General features: G+C 42.3%; 1 protein-coding gene across 1 annotated transcript in view; it reads left to right on the forward strand.

The window, feature by feature from the left end:
* LOC125441537 (collagen alpha-1(V) chain-like) overlaps positions 1–19,909 on the forward strand; it is an 87,573-nt gene that overhangs the window by 47,124 nt on the left and 20,540 nt on the right. The window contains exons 12-25 of the mRNA XM_048512146.1: positions 322–375; positions 1,535–1,642; positions 3,354–3,407; positions 4,377–4,430; positions 5,443–5,487; positions 6,513–6,566; positions 8,623–8,667; positions 9,674–9,727; positions 10,057–10,101; positions 11,523–11,576; positions 12,287–12,331; positions 15,335–15,388; positions 16,925–16,969; positions 17,932–17,985. Coding sequence (XP_048368103.1) covers positions 322–375; positions 1,535–1,642; positions 3,354–3,407; positions 4,377–4,430; positions 5,443–5,487; positions 6,513–6,566; positions 8,623–8,667; positions 9,674–9,727; positions 10,057–10,101; positions 11,523–11,576; positions 12,287–12,331; positions 15,335–15,388; positions 16,925–16,969; positions 17,932–17,985 — 765 coding nt within the window. The remainder of the gene's footprint in view (positions 1–321; positions 376–1,534; positions 1,643–3,353; positions 3,408–4,376; positions 4,431–5,442; positions 5,488–6,512; positions 6,567–8,622; positions 8,668–9,673; positions 9,728–10,056; positions 10,102–11,522; positions 11,577–12,286; positions 12,332–15,334; positions 15,389–16,924; positions 16,970–17,931; positions 17,986–19,909) is intronic.

Consider the following 19,909-nt stretch of genomic DNA (forward strand, 5'->3'; position numbering starts at 1 on the left):
ATGCCAGAAGAGTTTTCCCGTACTTCCAAGAACAAAGCGTCAACGCTGTGTAAGGGAAATTACCTCTCCCTTTTTGGCAAGGCGGCAGCCAGAGATGATGCAGAGAAGTGAATCTGGGCCCCGATCAAATGTGTTCTGTTGCCAAGGCTGTCCTATTCAGCTGGGATTTCCAAGGCAGCCTTTGTGTATTGTTCATTGTGTGCCCCCCAGTATCTCCAGGCCCAGTGTTCATTCAACACAGTAACACGATCCTGTCTTATTTGAGGCTTGTGTGGAGGGGAACCATCTTGCATTGAGTGTATCTTGAACTTGCATCTCCAGGGCCCGCCTGGCTATCCAGGGGAACCGGGTGAAAAAGGACGTGTGGGATACCAGGTGAGATACCATGCTGCGTGCTACCTGTCTTCTAATGTATCATAGAGGCAGCGTGTAGCTCAAAGCCAATATTGTCCTTGTTGCACTATAGTATATTGTCTCCTTGTTGTGCAGGCCTACATGATACATGGCAAATCCTAGTAGTTAATTGTCAAGAGATACCCTCTGTGAAAACTCTGCAACATCTTTTTTATGTTGCCAGGCTGGAAATGACAAGGGATAAAGCAATTTCGTTCGCTCGGCTGGTGTCTGCTATAGAACTGGGTTATACCCTCCGAATCTGTTTAAAAGGGCTCCTTTGACTCTAATAACATGTATTATGACACTATGTAGTAATGTCAGAAACTAGTGAACTCCCATTTGTATCAATAAAGATAAGCAGTTGATGCTTTCAATAATAATGAGTATATTTTTTGCTAGATATTTTTCAGAAGAGAGCTAAGAGAAATGCCTTTTGTACCTTGCAACCACAGAGATCAGTTTTTGTTGTCATTATTATTTCGTGTTTTAAACAACACTTTAAACTAGAGGGGAAACTAGCTAATGTAGCATAGTGCTGTGGTTTGGGTGTGAATGTTGCCTCTACCAGGAAGATTCTGTGTGGCATTTGGCAAGCCAATATGGGGATAATAGTTCTGGTCTCCTTCGGTAAAAAGTATGGAGCTAATATATGTGAAGCATTTTGAACATACTCTATTGCCTCTTCCGCACACGCAAAATAATGCATTTTCAAACCACTTTCACAACTGTTTGCAAGTGGATTTTGCTATTCTGCACAGCTTCAAAGAGCACTGAAAGCAGTTTGAAAGTGCATTATTCTGCATGTGCGGAATGAGCCAATGTGCTCTATAAATGCTAAGATCTGCTGTCATTCTGGACATACACAGTTGCTTTTTCAGCCTGGCAGCATCAGAATGATGTGAGCATTTTATATCCAATTGTGTGAGGTGGGTGAGTGGCAGGTAAGGAAGCTGATTGAAATTCCTCCAGAAGGAAAGCAATGAAAGCTCTCAGAGGTCCTTGGAACATCTGGATGGTGGCAGAGGCAGAAGAGTTTTTCTTCTCTGTAACAGTCCCCGAGACCAACCAGGAGGAAATGTAAAATAAAATTTGATGAGTGTCACCATTCAGGAGCCTCAGAAATTATATTCTTCTCCAGGGTGAACCTGGACCACCAGGCCTCCCAGGGCATTCAGGTTTTCCTGGGACTGATGGACTTCCAGGAGCAGACAGAATACCTGGACCACCTGGAATTCCAGGGGAACAGGTAAGAACCTATGCTTGAAACAGGAATGTCATCTTGTATGCACCAAATGTCTTGGGTGTAGGTAATGAAGGGAAAATGCCTTAGTAGCAGTCCAGGAGGAGAGCTTGAAACCCTGAATGAACAGAGACATACACTTTTGAGAGCAATAGGGCCAACTGGGAATTTCTCCATCACACATTTTTCTTTTCCAGGATCTGAAATCTGAAATCCCAAGATTTGCAAAACTCAACTTGCAGCACAGCTTATCTTTAATTGGGGGAAAGCAGGTTGGGGGTGGGGGTGGGGCTCAGTTGACTGGAGCCTGAGACATTGCCAACAGTTCCCTCCCACCCCAATGTCTGTGTTTAACTGTTATTAAGTTGTCTGGATCATTTGAAAAGTTGAGGTATAGTATAAATAATAAATGCCATTGAAGCACTGAAAGGCAGAGTTCAAGGAGGTGAATACCTCTTGAATGGGGTACTCATTTTCCTGGTATAAACCCTCAGAGTAGGGTTACCATTTTCAAGGTGGGAGCTGGAGATCTTCCAGAATTACAACTGACCTCCAGACAACATAGATCAGTTCCCGTGAAGAAAATGGCTCATTTGGAGGGTGGACTGTAAGACATTATGCTCTGCTGAGGACCATCCCATACTGAAAACTCACCTTTCCCATGTTCTACTCGCACATCTTCAGGAATTTTGCAGCCCAAAGTTGGCAACCCTATCTCAGAGAGTCCCTAATCAGAAGTTCCTCAAGGGCACAGCTTCACTTAATAGTGTACAGAAAATATGAAACTAGGGCTCATTCTACACATGCAGAATAATGCACTTTCAAACTGCTTTCAGTGTTCTTTGACGCTGTGCAGAATGGCAAAATCCACTTACAAACAATTGTGAAAGTGGTTTGAAAACGCATTATTTTGCGTGTGCAGAAGGGGCCTAGGTTTAGATAAGTCAAAGTCAATCAACATTAAAACAAATGTTTATACTTTGACTATATAGGAATAGCAAACTGGTTGTGCAAAATGACAATATAATAAATGTTTGCATAAACATATATACAATGACAATTAGCCACAGAAGTCTTGCGATAAGACAATACATATCCAATACTGGTGCTCAAATACAAAAATAATATAAAACAATACAAATACAAAAACAGTACAAATACAAATACAAAAATCAGTTCCTCAAAGCAAACACATTGGTGCACATTTCGTGGAATGAATTACTGTTCACTTCCTCAATATCATTAGTCTGCTTAGCTACGTGTCCGATGGGACACCTCCTTGTTGTAAGAGATTATAATGAATTTGGATGCTATTAGTGGGAAAGTGACCTTATAAAGAAGCAAGCAAGACAGAGGAAATGAACAGCGATTCATTTCATGAAACAAGAAGATACTAGGGGGCTCATCCGTTTGCACTGATGAACTGATTTGTTTTTGTATTTGAGCACCAGTATTGGGTATGTATTGTCTTCTTGCAAGTCTTGTTGCTAATTGTCATTGTGTATATGCATTTATAAACATTTAATACACAGTCATTTTGCACGACCAGTTTGCTATTCACTTAAAGTGTGCCACTTGGTTTATGCATCTGGGTATTTTGTTTTAAGAACACAAGAACATAAGAACAAGCCTGCTGGACCAGACCAGAGTCCATCTAGTCCAGCACTCTGCTACTCGCAGTGGCCCACCAGATGAACCAGATGTTTTCTTTTTCTAGGGCCCCCAAGGATTTAAGGGGGATCAGGGACCTCCTGGAGAAAAAGGAGAAGAGGTGAGTGGGCAGGGGCAGATCCATTAAGCTAAGCTAGAGGGTTGTCAACCAACATATCTCCCTATCCCCATGTCCTCTTGCCCAGGAGTTGTATGTTCAAGCCTCAGTTTTCCCTTATTTTCTTAGATCTGTGAGTGTGGTTAGATGCTCTTTCCCCACACCTGCTTGCTGACTGTGTTGCATGCCACACTCACAGCTTTTGATCACACATAAAAATCCCAGTTTTTTTCTATAGTCCTGCCAGCTGCTGAGATGCTTGAATTTAGTGCCAACATGCTAGATTTCCACTGTGCCCAGTTTAAGTGATTTTTGATGAAGCATCCCGCCACACTTGAAGTAGTCATGAAAACTAGACACTAAGATCAATACTTTTTGGCTTTTTGCATTTGCTTTATTTGTTGGAAATGTTTCTGTCCTGCATGTCAACACCAAAGAATGTTCAAGATAGCTTCTGTCACAAATACAACATAACCGTAATTGCGTAGCCCAATTCCTATGAAGAGTCCAGGAGGCCTGGTGGTGAAACGTAAGACCTAAATATTTATATGATTGGACCTGTTCAAAACAGTTTTGTATTATCACCCATTTAGTAGGTTTCCATTTATGAGTGAAAGCTACGATTTTAGATTTATCCAAATTAAGCTGTAGATCATTAAGAAAACAATATTCTATACAGCAATCCAGGGCTCTCCTAAGTCCTATTCTTGAGCGTGAAAGTAAAACCGCATCATCAGCGAAAAGGAGCAGGAGGGTAGATGTAGAACCCAAGGTAGGGCTATGGGAATGGACTCTACTAAGAGTTGGAGCAAGGTCGTTCAGAAAGAGTTTAAAGATTGTAGGGGCCAGTAATATAGGTCTAGTTTGAATTTGTGTTTGATTTTTAACAGTTGTATCATATCCACCTTATGCTGACCTATGACTGTAATAAAGATTGGTTTGAATTCTAAAACTAAATGTCCAATTTTGCAGGGCTTTTTGGGTGACCCTGGGCCTCCAGGTGAAAAAGGCAGAAAAGGTACAAAGGTGAGAGTGTTGGGATTCGCATTTGGAAAGACAACTCATCTGGGGTCTATCTTCAACAGCAAACTCTCCCATGGAACTTCTTGTTGCAAAGTAAAGCAGTGCTTTGAAAGACTCTTCATAATTTCCTAGCCATGAGAGTCTTCAGTTTGAGATGTAGGAAATATATTTGGGAACGTCCGAGAGTACATTGCCTCTGAGCAGTAGCCTCGGGCTCATACAGAGGAGCAGGTTGGAGCAGAAATATGTGTAGAGTGGCTGGATGCTGCCTCAAATGGATGGAAAGTTAAGCAGCCTAGTCTTACTAGTCTTGCAAGCAAATAAATCATGCTCTCCCCTTTCTCTCGGAATAATACCTGAACAGGGGCGCATAGCCAAATATCTCAAACTATTAACTGAACCCCAACAGAGATGGATTATTACTAGGGCCAGATGCAGTACTTTCCCATCTGCCATTACGAAGGGTCGCTATTTATCTATCCCTCTCCAGGATCGGGTTTGTCCACACTGTAAAAATCAAGTGGAGATTCTTGCCCACATTATATTTGACTGTCCAAGATGTGTGGGTATCAAGAGTTTCTCTCCTTGGCTGGCCCTAGACAAATCTGTAAGAGACTCTGACAATTTTGTTGTGGGGTTTCTGTTAAATAATACAGACGCCATGCTCTTGGAAAAAGCAGCAAAATTTCTCTTACAAGTGATGGAACTCTGTAAGTAATGTCTAATGCTAGACACAGTTCCTCTGTGTTTTGATCTTACTCTTGCTTTGTACATTACAAATATCTGGTAACGCTTATTTTATATGCCTAATAAAGGTAATGGTGGTGATTGTTGTTGACTAGTCTTGCAAGGCCTCCATTTCAGTAAATTGGCTTCTCCTTGCTCAACATCCCCAGATCATGGAGATTTCCAATCAGGAAAAAGCATCCATTCCATTCCAGTGGACATTTCTAAGCATTTCTTGTAAGCTGGTTATTGACCTCATTGGGCATCTTTTCTCTGTTTCGGTTTTCAGGGTATCAAAGGAGAAAGTGGCCCTTCTGGCCCCATTGGGCTCCAGGTAAGCCAGAAATTCACCCATCTCCCCTTTGACATCTAAACCATCCACAGAGTCTCAGGTGTAGCAGTCTATATACCAATAAGGAAGTTAATGTGTTTAATTGTGGCATCCTAGGGTGCTTCCACATGGGTTATTTGCCCCAAGTTCAATGCTGTTGGAAAGTGAAGTTTTTTTCCTGCTTCTCCATGGCATGGCAATACATTTGTACCCCTCCCAGGGTTTCCTTGGCTTTTCTCTGATCTTTTTGAGACCTGCTTTGAGGTTTGGGGAAAGATCACAGCAAAGTCTGAATTGTGTGTGTGGGTGGAATTGTTTGGATTTTGCAGCTATTTTAAAGTAGGTTTCAAAGGGGAAACAGCTGTTTTCTCTCCATACTGCAGAGAACTTTTTTTAAAAAAATTCCAGCTAGCAATTTAATAACATTATTTCGATATACTTTTATACCAAAATATGCATTGGTATTCTGAATTCCCAGCTTTCATATCTACAAAAAAAAGTATCTTGCTCCTTTTGTTACAGAGATATATGGGGGGGGAGAGCCACAGTGAAATGGGGTAGGGACTTACTTAAAATACATATATTATTTTAAATATACAACGCTATTAAATTATTGATTGGGAAAAAACCTACTGGGGAATCATGCTGTGGGAGCCCTGTCACCCTGTGTTGTACTAGCTGCAGCAGCAACAACAACAGAAAAGCTACACAAGTCATGTCCCAGCATGGCAAACAATTGTCTCGCTCTTTTTCTGAACTTAATCTGTACTCCATCCCAACAACCATGCTACTACTGGCTGAACAACTTCCAGTGTGTATTCTTGTGTCAACCAGACTCAAAATTGCCCCATTTTCCATAGCTACAGTTTAGGGCCACATTATGTACATGGCATTCAGCATCACAAGTAACAAAGCCCTCAGTTTTCTCAAGTGAAGAGATTATATTTTTATTACTTTGGAAAATGGCAGAAGGCTCTTAATTTCAGGCCTGAATGTAATTGATTGATATAGTTGATTATGTCTTTTAGGGGCTGATGGGCTCCAGAGGGCCTCCTGGGATTCAGGGTCTTCTGGGTGCAGTGGTGAGTGATTTCTGTCCTTTCTGTTCTTTCCTGGTACTTTAGCTGCCTCAGAAAGGGTCTTTTGCAGATTCTGTTGACTCAGGCAGCTTGGCGGTCACTTTGATTTCACTCAGTCAGACGGTCATTGTACAGTAATATAGGGTGCTTCTTACCGGTAATTTTGCAAAGGCTTGTTCACCTATGCAGGATCTGGGAGTGTCACCCTACAGATCAACAACTGTCTATATGTGTACATACTCTTTTGTGACCTTTACTTTGTGGAATAACTGGTATGAGGAAATCTGGAAGGCTTTAAGCCTTTCCACAAACTATGTAAAACAGATTTGTTTAAGAGGGCATTTCTACAGAAGGAACATGGTTATGTTCCACTAGAATGGGTTAGGAAGGTGTTTTTACAAAAGAATGGGACAGTAAAGTAGACCACTATGGCTTATATTCAGCTTAACCACATTTGAACGTTTCCTCTTGTTTTGCAAAATTTATTCTGCTTTTGTTAGTCATGACTACAAAACTAGGGTTCAGTACAAAGAAGTTATGCTCACAAACAATGTACTGTGTAGAGCAATATCAGAAATGGTGATGAAATAATCAATGTCTTTCTTAACTTTAATGCCAGTTTTAATATATAGTCACACTACTACGAATGAAAATGTTAAATATGATTCATAGTCACACGGTTTAATACTCAATCAATAATCCTGAAATATACAAGGTGCATATTATCACTTTAACAATATATAAAATAAAATCCAAAAGTTCAAAACAGATTGACTAGATGAATTCCTTATGTCAAAACATTTGTTTTCTTTTTTAGGGTAAGTTTTATAGTCTTACTGGTATTTCAACGTCAGCCACCAGGCAGTTCCAGGCAAAATAGCTTTCAAAGGAACATAAATAAATTAAAGTGCATATGTGCACCTTGCGTCTTTCTGCATTATTGATTGAGTTTTAATCTGAGTGGTTTGTAGAATGCAACTATGCACCCCATTTAATTTTTTTTTTGCTTATAGTAGTGATTTGGTTTATGTGCACCATATTTATTAGCCATAACAGCAGAGAATATAAGAGCAGATGTGCTGGTTCAAACCAAGGGTCCACCCACTTCAGTTTCCTGTTTCAAAAAGTAACCAGCTGGTGCCAGGGAAGTCCACAAAGAAGGTATCAAGACAGCAACCACCTCCCATGTATTGTCGAAGGCTTTCACGGCTGGAATCACTGGGGTGCTGTGTGGTTTCTGGGCTGTATGGCCGTGTTCTAGCAGCATTCTCTCCTGACGTTTCGCCTGAAGATGCCAGCCACAGATGCAGGCGAAATGTCAGGAGAGAATGCTGCTAGAACACGGCCATACAGCCTGAAACCACACAGCACCCCAACCACCTCCCATGTTTGTCCCTCAACAAGTAGTATCTAATAGTACACTGACAATAAATATGGAGGTCCCTTGACTAGTGAGAGGTCTCCCTGCCAGTGAATTTGTCTCATCCTCTTTTCAAGCCATCTAAATGGATGGCTATCATAACATCACTGAGTTCCATAAATTAAATATATTCTGTATAATCTGGCCTATGTTCTAATATTGCCCAATGTTCTAATATTACTACTGCCCAATGTTCTAATATTACAGAACACAAAGAAAAAGGTATCTCCATCAATGTGCTTTCTGTGCACAATTCATCATTTTTTTAGAAATTCTACCATACCCCCATCATTTTTTTTTCTAAATCCCACCCCCTTTAACTTCTGGCGCAGTTGCCAGGAAGCCTAGTTGATACATCAGGGTGTGTGTGTAGGTATGTACAATGCTCAGTTAGTAAGGCTTTCTTCACAATTGCCCCGAGGTAGTTTCAAGAAGAGTGGTCTTGAATATGCTGCACCCAGCTAGAAGTGTGGGGAAACCACTAGAATTTTCTCCAGTTAATTCTTTTTTCTTTTTTCTAAGCAGAGCCCGCCTCTGTTTTCTGTGGCCACTCCATCTAGCGCTGATAAAGTTAAGGGTGAAAGGGAAACCATTACTTGTGATGCTAGCACCTCATGTAACTTCTTTATTCCTCTGCAGGGAGATGCTGGTTCCATGGGCTGTTCGGGACCAGCAGGGCCAATGGTAAATTCACCCTACATTTCATTGAGAGGTAGTAAGTTCTAGAAACTCTCTAGAAGCTTGGTAGCTAACTACATGTTATGTAATCCTCACACCCTCACTTGACCCTCTACATGGACATTTAATCAGGTATGCCTTGTTACTTCTCTCCATGGAGTGGATTGTTCCTGCTGTACATGGGGAAAGGGGGCTTAATTCTGTGCCCTTTTATATGCCTTGAATTGCCCTGACCTCTGCTATTTGGGTAAAGTTACATGTACTACATCTAGGTTTCCCCACTGGGGCAAATTGCAGCTTTATGGTCAGGAAAATGCCACAAGAAGGCTTAAGCATCCATTACTTGTACACTATTGCCCAAGGCTGGACTAGACCCCCAACCACATGGAAATTGAGTTCGGAGCATAGAACTCACAAAGTGCATCTGATTGTGTTATGGCAAACCTGGACACAGCATGCAGATAATATAACATATAGTTAGCCCTATACTATAGTTCAAAATCAGCAAGAAGATAGTGGAGTGGTTCTTTGATTTGGAAGATGTACCCAAGAGTGGCCCCCTATCTAGGGTTGATTTGCTGACTAGTTGACCACCTACTGTAACTTGAGACCTTTTGAAACAGGATGGGAACCAGTCATTGATGCTAAAGGTCACTCCAGAGAACTGCCCAGGACTCCATCTTGCTTGGTGCAGCAATCATGGTATACCATATCTGGGTGATCTGCTACTTCACTCTACACAGCATCCTATGAAGGACTGAACTTTGTTCTAGAAAAACAATAGTTGTTGAAAGAACTGATAACAGTAATAAAGCATATTGAAATACTTGGGGAGTTGATATGCTTGCTCAATATTTGAACTTGTCAGAATTTTGTCAATTGACCAATCAAATGTCCTATCCTAATTTTACCTTACCAGGATTCTCTCATTATAACTCAGTTTTTCCTTATTTAATTTGCTGCACCTTTATCAACAAATGCAATTGTAGCTGAACTGGTTTTTATTTTACAGGGTGAACCAGGGCAGCCAGGCCTAGTGGGACTACAAGGGGTCAATGGCTCCCAGGTGAGATTAAAATGTTCAGGGGCATAAAGGGGGGTAGTGAACCAGATTGGTTTCCCTACTCCTATACATGAAGCCTGCTGGGTGACCTTGAGCTAGTCACAGTTCTCTCTGAACTCTCTTAGCTCAACCTACATTGCAAGGTGTCTGTTGGGGGGAGAGGAAGGGAAAGGAGTTTGTAAGCCACTGTGGGTCTCCAAACAGGAGAGAAAGGTGGGATATAAATCCAAATTACTCTTCTTCTTCCTCCTCCTCCTCCTCTTCCTCCTCCTGCTCCTTCTTGATGCTTCCTGAGGAAGTGTGTATTAGAAAATATTTCTTGTTCTCTTTAGGGAGAAATGGGGCCTTCAGGCTTTCTGGGTCCTCGGGGTCCTCAGGTATGTACAATATACCCATGTATGGGTTGTATTTTGGAGTGGGAGGAGGGGAATTACTAGCACTCAGTTGACATGGCACCAGAAGACACTTTAAGCTCAGAGGCAGGAAATCCAAATGATGTCCCTTCATTATATGGTACTAAAAATAAAATTGCAATAATTGTAATTTTTGTCTATTATTTATGCTTTAAACAGTACTTCAGGATCTGCTGCCTGAGGCAGATTATCCCCAGGTAGCCATCATTAGGGCTGGCTGTACAAAAGAGAACACCAGACCCTCTGTTATCACAACTTAGTGATTGATTACCCTGTTTGCATGCTTTGGACTCACTGGCAAGCAGTTTTTTTTTCATAGCTGCTGAGACTTAGAGTTTGCAGGATCTCTACCTTCCCCCCACGCCCACATGAGAGAGCATAGACAAAAGGCTATTTAAGTCTTCCTGCCCATCACGTAAAGAGCAAAGGAGGCTTCTTTGGTTGAGGACTTCCTCTGCTTCTGCACCTCAGCTTTACGAGCTCAAGAAAATGGGGGTGAGAATCTACATAAAATGGAAGGCTACAGCCTCAGCTGCTGTTGCCATTCTCACTGGGACAGAATGTGTGTGGCCATTTATGCATGCACTACTTACCCCGTAGCTGTTTGCTTTGCAGTGATATTTTCCTGCAGTTTTTTGTTTACACCCAGGATTCTCTCAAAGCATCTCTGGAAGAGCAAATCCACCATTTTGCCCATCCCCTGCTTCCTTGTTCTTTTTGTGCAACCTCCATATGGGAAGGTTGCCATTTTTTTGTGGGGTGTGGGGGTGCTATCTGTGGTCTAGTGTTAATTTTCTAGACCCTGTAAGTTTTTGCGAATTTTAGGGTCTATCCTCAGTGATAGGCCCTCAGTGTGACAGTGATAGACCCAGCGTGACAATGATTGACACTCAAGGTGACACTGATAGACCCTCAACGTAACAATAAAAACAAACAGTCCTTTTGATCCTTCTGAGGTTGTGACTAGAAGAGTAGGAGAAATTGTTGTTGTGTAGGTGGGGGAAGGTGGGTAGGAGTGAGAAAACCCACAGAAAGCAAGATATATGCTGTCTCCCTTCGCTTTCCCTGCGAGGGGAGAGGAAAAGTTGTGTTTTTAGAGGTTTCGGAAACTATGGATATTCTCTGATCTGAGGTGCTGTAAGTTTGGGAGAGGGAAAAATGTGTGCATAACTGAGAATCCAATCCAAAGGGAATGTACACTCACTGCAAAGGAGACCAGTGTGCTAATGTCCCATTCAGAACTGGTGGAATCTGTGCTTTTTATGGCTGCAAGTACCCATGGTGAACTTATATTACAATCAACATCTTGTCCGACTCTTACATTGCTCCTAATATAATGTAAGCTGCTTTCATCCTTTTTTGGGGATTGTTTTCTCTTCTCCTAGGGCCCACAAGGATTACAAGGGAGGCGTGGACCCCCAGGCCTCACTGGATCACAGGTCAGAAGCTCATGCATTCCTTGGCAGTGTTCTTACACCAACCCCTTTTCACTTAACTCAGCATATAGGATAACTCCCCAGTGGATTTGTAGGCCTGCATTGCTGTTATGGTGCTCTTTGGATGATGAGAAGATGTAGAGTTAAATCTCACATTATTTCTGAAGGGAGGGAGAATTACATTAGATTAGCTGTCTGAGATCACCTGATTCCCAAGACTCCAAGGACAGTACTACTGCCTGGTTCAATACATAGTTTGCACAAAAAATGTCTTGCAGTCCAAAGACGGAGTAATCTACCAATTTACTAGTTTGTAATGTGAAGCAGGTCTACAATGGGGGCTATGGTACAAATCATGCTCCTACATCATAGATATATTGTACTTCATCAACAAGCTTCTCCAAACTAATCTGAAAACCTGCTAATGAGCAGCCAGAATCCAGTATTAATCTGGCTTCGATAGCTCACATATTTGTAATTTCACTGTTCCTCAGTATTGTTTCAAATGATTTCATTCATACAGTTCAAATTGGACCTATTTATCTCTGCACTGTATATCTCTGGCTGGGAGATGTCCTTCGAATGGCCTGCTATTCATTCCAGAGGCCATCAGGGAGATACAGGGAACCAGTGCCTGACCAGCGTTTCTACCATGCAATCTTTGAATTCATATCTACTTATTCCCAGATTTAAACAACTTATTATCTCTCCAGGGTCCCCTTGGGAATGAAGGCTCCTCTGGCACCAAAGGAGACCCCGTAAGACCAGTTTCTCTTTCTTGCATTTGAAAAAGGGTTGTTGTTTTTTTCTTGCTAGGAAATCTGTTTGAGAAAAATCTTAAGAGATAAAAAAGGAACAATTCAAACATGATATTCAGCCTCTGGCCCTGAAACAGGGCACCTTGTGCTGTAGGCCGAATATAAATGTGCTATTTTGCATGAGCTCTATATCCTGCTTAAACAAAGGATCTGTGAGTGCATAGATTGAATGACTACACAATGGCTGTGGAGCTATTGCATGCAATCTAAGAACACCTGGCTGCTTTGCATGGGGCATGGATTGAGCTCACAGAAATAGTCTAGCACCCAATGGGAGACAGGGTAGGGACATGTAGGCAATTTCTTGTTTTCACTTTTGAATAAAACTACAGAATTTCCAGTGAGTCCTAGAGAGGACTAACATAACTTCTGAGTTTTCCCGGAAGTCATGTCAGGCTGACAGTCAATTTCTTTTGGTGTGCAGGAACATTTGTTAGCTCAGAAAGCTTTATGGCTGAATAGGAATTGCATCCTGCATGTGCCCATTCCTAGTCTGGCAATCTATCTATGACAGTGGATCTCCAGAAGAGCTTGATAGAAGAAGAAACTGTAGCCTGCTCTGTGCTGTAGTTTGATGCTGTCACTGCTGATGGCCAGAAGAGGGACTTCAATTTAGGGTTCAGGTGAGGGTTCTTACCAAAATCCCAGTGAGAGCACATATTCACCCGGTGCTTCACCAGCTGCACTTGAATTTCGGATCATGTTCAGTTGAATTCCAGATCATAATCAAGGTTTCGGTGTTGACCTTTAAGACCTTTGTACCTGCGAGATTGCATCTCCCTATATTGCTCCTAGAGGGTGCTTTGCTCATCCGGTACTAACTTCCTGGTAGCCCCTCATCCCCAAGATGTCCTGCTAATCTCAATCAGAGGCTTTTTCTGTCCTGGCTCCAGTTTGGTGGAACTCTATATTAGCTGACATCAGGATCCTGCAGGACCTTGGTCAGTTCCACAGAGATGTTCCACTGGGTCTTTGGTTGAGGCAGCTAAGGACCTTGGTCAGCTCCACAGAGATGTTCCACTGGGTCTTTGGTTGAGGCAGCTAAGGACCTTGGTCAGCTCCACAGAGATGTTCGACTGGGTCTTTGGTTGAGGCAGCTGAGGACCTTGATCAGCTCCACAGAGATGTTCCACAGGGTCTTTGGTTGAGGCAGCTGAGGACCTTGGTCAGTTCCACAGAGATGTTCCACTGGGTCTTTGGTTGAGGCAGCTAAGGACCTTGGTCAGCTCCACAGAGATGTTCCACTGGGTCTTTGGTTGAGGCAGCTAAGGACCTTGGTCAGCTCCACAGAGATGTTCCACTGGGTCTTTGGTTGAGGCAGCTAAGGACCTTGGTCAGCTCCACAGAGATGTTCCACTGGGTCTTTGGTTGAGGCAGCTATGGTCTTTTCCATCCTGCTGGCCTCCAATTGCCCCTTTTTCTCACCCCTCCTTTTGTTTAAAGTACTTTTGATGGGTGGGAGAAGACATTTTTAGGCTTTGGGGCCTAAATCACTTTGAAGTTATTAAAATGTTGTTGCCATCTTTTGAATTAGTATTGGTCATTAGTGTTGTAGTTTTAATGTTTTTTCTGTGCTTGCTACATTTAGCTGGAATTTTGTATTACTATAGGTGTAAGCCACACTGAGCCTGCTCTGGCTGAGAAAGGGCAGGATAGCAAGCCCAATAATAAGGTCTCACATTACCAGAATTGTACTAAGATGATAGGTTTTTTAATATATATATATTAGGTTTTTTAGTTATATATATAATAGTTATATGTATATATATGTATATATACATGGGTCACTGCCTACGCAATTGCCCACACAGAAGTTCTGGATAGACCATCTCATTTGGGAAAACCATTATATAACACTGCTTCCCCACAGGCAGCTGAATGTAAATTCACATGACCAATCATGGGGGAATGTACTGTTTATAATAGATTTACCAGAAGAAACAATAAAGCTTGTCAAAAGAGTCCCAGCATATTTAATTGATAAATCTTTATACTGTTTTATAGAGAAATATGAAATAGGAGCGACATCATGCATATCACAGTGCATAACTGATCTTAAAGAGGGATTGTCTTTCCCTATCCTAGCATTAAAACCTCTAGCTATGTGGATTTCTGCTAGGGGGTAAGAGACCTCTAAGCCTGCAGTCTAGTTTGATAAAGTATCCCACTGAGTTTGGAAAATTGCCCGACTCCTGAAAAGGGGAGGATGTACATTTATAAGCAGCAAACTAAAATCTGATGATTTGATGAAAAGCCCTTGTGCCAGAGGAGGACTGAATGGAAGGGTCACATTTACTAAACAAAGAGAAGCTGAGTGAATCCACAGTAACCCCCGCTATGACAACGCTGAGAGCCAGCTGCAACAGCTAGGAATGAAAACAAAATATAACCTTTTGAGTATGGATCTGTTTTGGACCACGTTTCTTATAATAAAATAATGTCAAATCTATGCAAAAAAAATTAAGAAAAAAGTTATCCCTTGCTTTCCTTTTCAAGCCAGTAATATTTAGGGTAAGAATGGTTATAGCAATAGCCTCATTGGTTTTAGATAGTCAATCAGTGGCAGTTGATTTTTCAAAGAGAAGATCTGTATAGCAGCTAGAATTATTGGAATTCTATTTTTTTCTTTTAAAGGTGCACCACTTTTAAAGCTATTAACTTATCTCCCTTGAGAATTAGTAGATCAGACTTTGTTGTGGAATGCTAATTGTTTAGCCTGCATGACTATTGATGATGGGATGGTTCAAACATGCCATTCATCAGATTTACCAGGACAAGAGGAGACCTACTTGGGTCTATAAAGCATTGCCTCTGCGTCTGAGCCACTTTTCAGGCATGTACAAACTCAGGCATGTGCCAACTCAGCTCCCCTTCCCTTGCTTGATTACTGACCCTCTCAAGATCCACTGGCTCTGACCAAAGACTTCTTTTGGATTGTTTCAGGGACCCCGTGGTCTTCCTGGTCTTAGAGGAACAAGTGAACAAGAAGGTGTGGCAGTAAGTACCAGGATCTGGTTGCGTTTTGGCTGGTCTTTGTTGGAGAAGGGTAGAGTTGTGATTGTGAAGGGTTTTTTGTAGGGGATAGAAGCATTAAAAACCCTAATACATTAGATATTATACACAATTTTATATGCTTGTAATTTATAATTTGAATTGAATTAATTATAAACAGTAAGATCAAACCGGGTGCGTAAGATAGCAAGTAATATTATAAGATTGTGCAGAGAAACTGAAGTCAAGAATTAGTTGTGAAAAAAGTTGGATTTGGACTCCAGCTTTGACAGTATAACACACGTAAAATATCCTGGCTTTTCAAACCTTTCCTGAGAAAGGGAGTAAATCAAGGATATATTTTTGCTATGAAAACACAAGGTTATATTTTTTTCTACAGAAGTACTGAGGGTTAGGGACTGTGGTGCATTCCAAAGCCAGGTTTGGGGTTCTTTGTCAGCGACCTTGACGGATGTGAGTAAATCCTTTCAGAGGATACTTGAATGAAACAGAAGCTAGAGACAAGCAGTAGTTTTTAAAATTAAACAGAAGTCCAGTGGCACCTTGAAGACTAAGCAGATTTATTTCGGCATATGCTTTTGTACATCAGAGCTTACTTCTGTGAGGAATTTAAAAAGCTTGACTCAATGGGTTATACCTGCCATCACCTCTGATTGAAGTGAACTCCGATTTACTAATGCCTGTGCTGGAATACATTTGCCTAGTCTTTCAGGTGCTGTTGGAGTGTTCTCTTTTTGCAGCAGGAAACTAAACGTGACTGCCCTTCTGGAATAGTTTTAAGAGTCCTAAAAATAGTTCTTCAGAGAGGTTTTGCTTTTCTTCATACGTATTTTATTATGCCACTGTTGCTTGTGGTCAAATTGGTTTTGGAAACAATGCAGAACTTGTGAAACCCACTCACCAGAGGTGAAAAGTGGGGTGATTATTACCGAACAGCAGTCGAGAGGGACTCTCTGGAAAAAGCTGTTGCCTGCCTCCAGCCAGACATTTCCCAGGACTGCAAACTCAGTCGGCTCAATTGCTGTGCACGACTTTGCAGCCTGTGTGTGTGCCTGCGCTTGATGAAAGCAACACGTGCCCTTTTTGAGGACCCCTTTGGCATCTGGGGATATTTTAGCTGGGTCAGATTCCTGGAGAATATCCAGAGTGGGGCGCACGTCTGTGGCATTTTTTCCCCAGCTTCTGCTTCTTCTCTTCCCCCTCGGCAGATCAAAGCTCGAACGTGGCAGGCACTGGAGGCTGAGAAATGATCTTGCCTTGTTCACTTGAATATATGGATTGTTGCACATGCTAGCTATTTGCTTGGGCTTCTGGCCATCTATCTTGACATCGCTCTGAGGCAGCACACTCCCCTCCCCTGCTTCCCCACAGAACAGGGGAGGGTAACGATCGGCCTATTCCTTCTTACTTGCTCATTGTGAAGTTCAAGGACTTCATTGTGCCTCTGGGGAGGCGGGGAGTTGAGGTTCTGTATATATTTTCTTGAACTTGGCTCATTAACCTATTTTGTCACTCTCCCAGGGTCCACCTGGCATACAGGGCCTACAAGGACTTCCTGGGGACCAAGTAAGTTTTTTTTTTGCTCGTACCGGGATGCCCAACCCAACAAAGGTGGCCATCCAGGGGGCGGAGTCCTGGTGTACACATGTAGCAAAATGAAGGAAGGTGGGCTGCTGTGCCTGCCCCCATATGAACCTACTTTGACACTATGGTCATCTTCAGGTGCCTTCTTGTCTGAGGCTAGATAGATAGCACCATGAGAAAGGGCTTTTTTGGTTGTGGCACCAAAATTGTGGAATTCTCTCCCCAGGGAGACACTTCTGTCCCTGTCTATCATTGTCTTCCACCAGCAGATGAAGACTTACTTGTTCTACTGTCGTTTCCTTAGTCTCCCTACTTCCTGTCTATGTGTTTTAACTGTGTGTGGTCCTGCATGTAGAAAACGAGCACACCAGGGAGGAAGAGCTACTAGTCCAACATGCTTGTTTCCATACTAGTTTTCTATTTGCAGGGAATTTGCCTCTTTTAAAAAATGAGACAGCATTAAAAATATGATATGTGGTAAAAATGTCACTTACAACCTAAAGTGGTAATAGGAGCATAATTCTTATTGCAAGAACTAGATATTCAAAACAGAAGGGACTAGTAACTCAGAATAGTTGTTCTCCAGTAAAGTTCATTCTGATGAAGATGCAAAAAAAACCCAGAACCAATTCACAAGCTGACGGCATCCACCTCAAAAATGACACCACTGAAACCAACTGAACTATGAAGCCCAGACGTAGCATTTTGATGACAGAGAGGGACATGTAAGAACTGGTTCCTGTTCTAAGGCCCCTTCCGCACACGCAGAATAATGCACATTCAATCCACTTTCAGTGCACTTTGCAGCTGTGTGGAATACCAAAATCCACATGCAAACAATTGTGAAAGTGGATTGAAAGTTCATTATTTTGCATGTGTGAAAAGGGCCTAAGTGATCATTGTTGCCTTCTCAAGTTCTCCATCTTTTTTTCCTAATCTTCCAGGGGGGCAGAGGTCTGCAGGGGGCCAAAGGGGATGCTGGAGCCAAAGGCGACCAGGTAGGTTAGCATTTTTCTGCTTACATGATTCAAACTTTTTCTTTAAAAACCCAAACATGTAGTTTTAAAAGGATATTAGCTGTCCAAATCAATAGGAATGAAATAATTGTGCCCCGACAGGGAAAAAATGCATTTCTCCCGCATGCTTTCTGTGGTGCAGAACTTTGGGCTGTGTTGGTTGCCTTATTTGATTGATGTACTCAGTACTGCCTACTCAGACTGCTGTAACTTTCCAGGGTAATGCAGAGAAACAGCATCCCCAACACCTGGTGCCTGAGACTGTTTAAATAGAGATGCCAGCAACTGCACCAGGAACCTTCTGCAACCAAAGCAAATGCTCTACCAGTCTGCCATAGATTCTGCATGGCAACACAGGAAGCTATTTTATGCTGCTTCTGGCCAATTAAATCCATGCAGCTCAGTGTCTGGCAGCCAATCACAGTAGAAGACACTGAGCTAGATGGACTTGGATAATCTGAATCAGCACATGGCAGCTTCCCTGGTTGCCAGGAGGAATCCATACCTTTTGTCTCACACAAAGAAGGATATTTCCTAATCACTCATACCTGAGATCTGTGAACTGGCAATATTAGGGGTTGAACCTGGGACTTTATCTTTGAACCATGGTCCCTGCCAGGGTGATGAAATCTGGAGATGGGCAGGTTGCTTTTGCTGCTAGACTCCTCTGCTGCGGGTTGGGCAGTACTGCCTAAAAGGAGGGTTTCTGCTGTTCAGAGATGTTCTTGAAGTTGCCAAGTGGAGCCTTTTAAAGTGGTACAAAGTGCTCCTCAGAATTCTCTCAGCACCCGCACAGACAGCCAATGGCAAACTACCTCTGAGCATCTCTTGCCTTGAAAACCTCTAGGGGTGCCTTGATGGCACACACACAGTGTCCCTAGAGATTCTGCAGAAAGGAAGACTGATTTTGTCCTGCTGTTGCCAGTGTTGGGTCTGTTGAGCCAGATCATGGTTTTCTTTCTGTAAGCAACAGAATCTTGCTTAGAAATCCTCTCCCACAATATAAGCTTCTTTCTACACACAGAGACCCTTACCTGGATATCCCCAGTCTAGTCTGATCTTGTCAAAAGCTAAGCAAGTTTGGCTCTGGGTAATTTTTGGTTGGGAGGCCTCCAAGGAATACTAGGGTCATGATGTGGAGGCAGGCAATGGCAAACCACCTTCAAATGTCTCTTGCCTTCAAAACCCTACAGGGTCGCCATGTCAGCCATGACTCAACAGCAAAAAAAATACTGACTGAATATTTCATTCGTTGATCCATTTGTTGGCTGCACTTCTATCCCATTTTTCAGCTTTAAGAGTTTTTTAAGTGATTTACAAGGCAAAGTGAACTTCAAAACAAAGTCCCGTGACACTTGTGAAAACACAAAAGTAGCAATAACTCCACATAGTTGCATTTTAATAAAGCAAAAAAAAATCAGCTGCCTAAGCTACACCCTGGAAATGCCAGAGGTTTGGAGATATAAAAACATCCTTGCCAAAGGCAAGTGTAATGTGTTTGGAGGGAATGCTTCTGAGGCCAATATTCTTGAGAAAACATAATCTTTGGTCTTGAATGGATCAGATCTGGAAAAAGAATTTTGATCTCAATACTGAAGATAAAATGAACACAAAAAGATGCTCCCTGAGATTATTCTATAACTTATAGTATACTGGAACCCCGACTTTTTTGAGCATGCGGACACTTTTGGAATTTTGAGAGAAGGTAGTGGGTGCTGCCCCAGGAGCCAAACCCAAAATGTCTGCCTCGGGAGGTGGAGCCTAATTAAATACCTCACTCAGTGGTGGGATCCAAAAATTTTAGTAACAGGTTCCCATGGTGGTGGGATTCAAACTGTGGTGTAGCGCCAATGGGGCTGGGCAAGGCACGATGGGGGCATGACCGGGAATTCCGTGGACGGGGCAT

This window comes from Sphaerodactylus townsendi, linkage group LG12, assembly GCF_021028975.2.
Source record: "Sphaerodactylus townsendi isolate TG3544 linkage group LG12, MPM_Stown_v2.3, whole genome shotgun sequence".
Classification (NCBI taxonomy): Eukaryota; Metazoa; Chordata; class Lepidosauria; order Squamata; family Sphaerodactylidae; genus Sphaerodactylus; species Sphaerodactylus townsendi.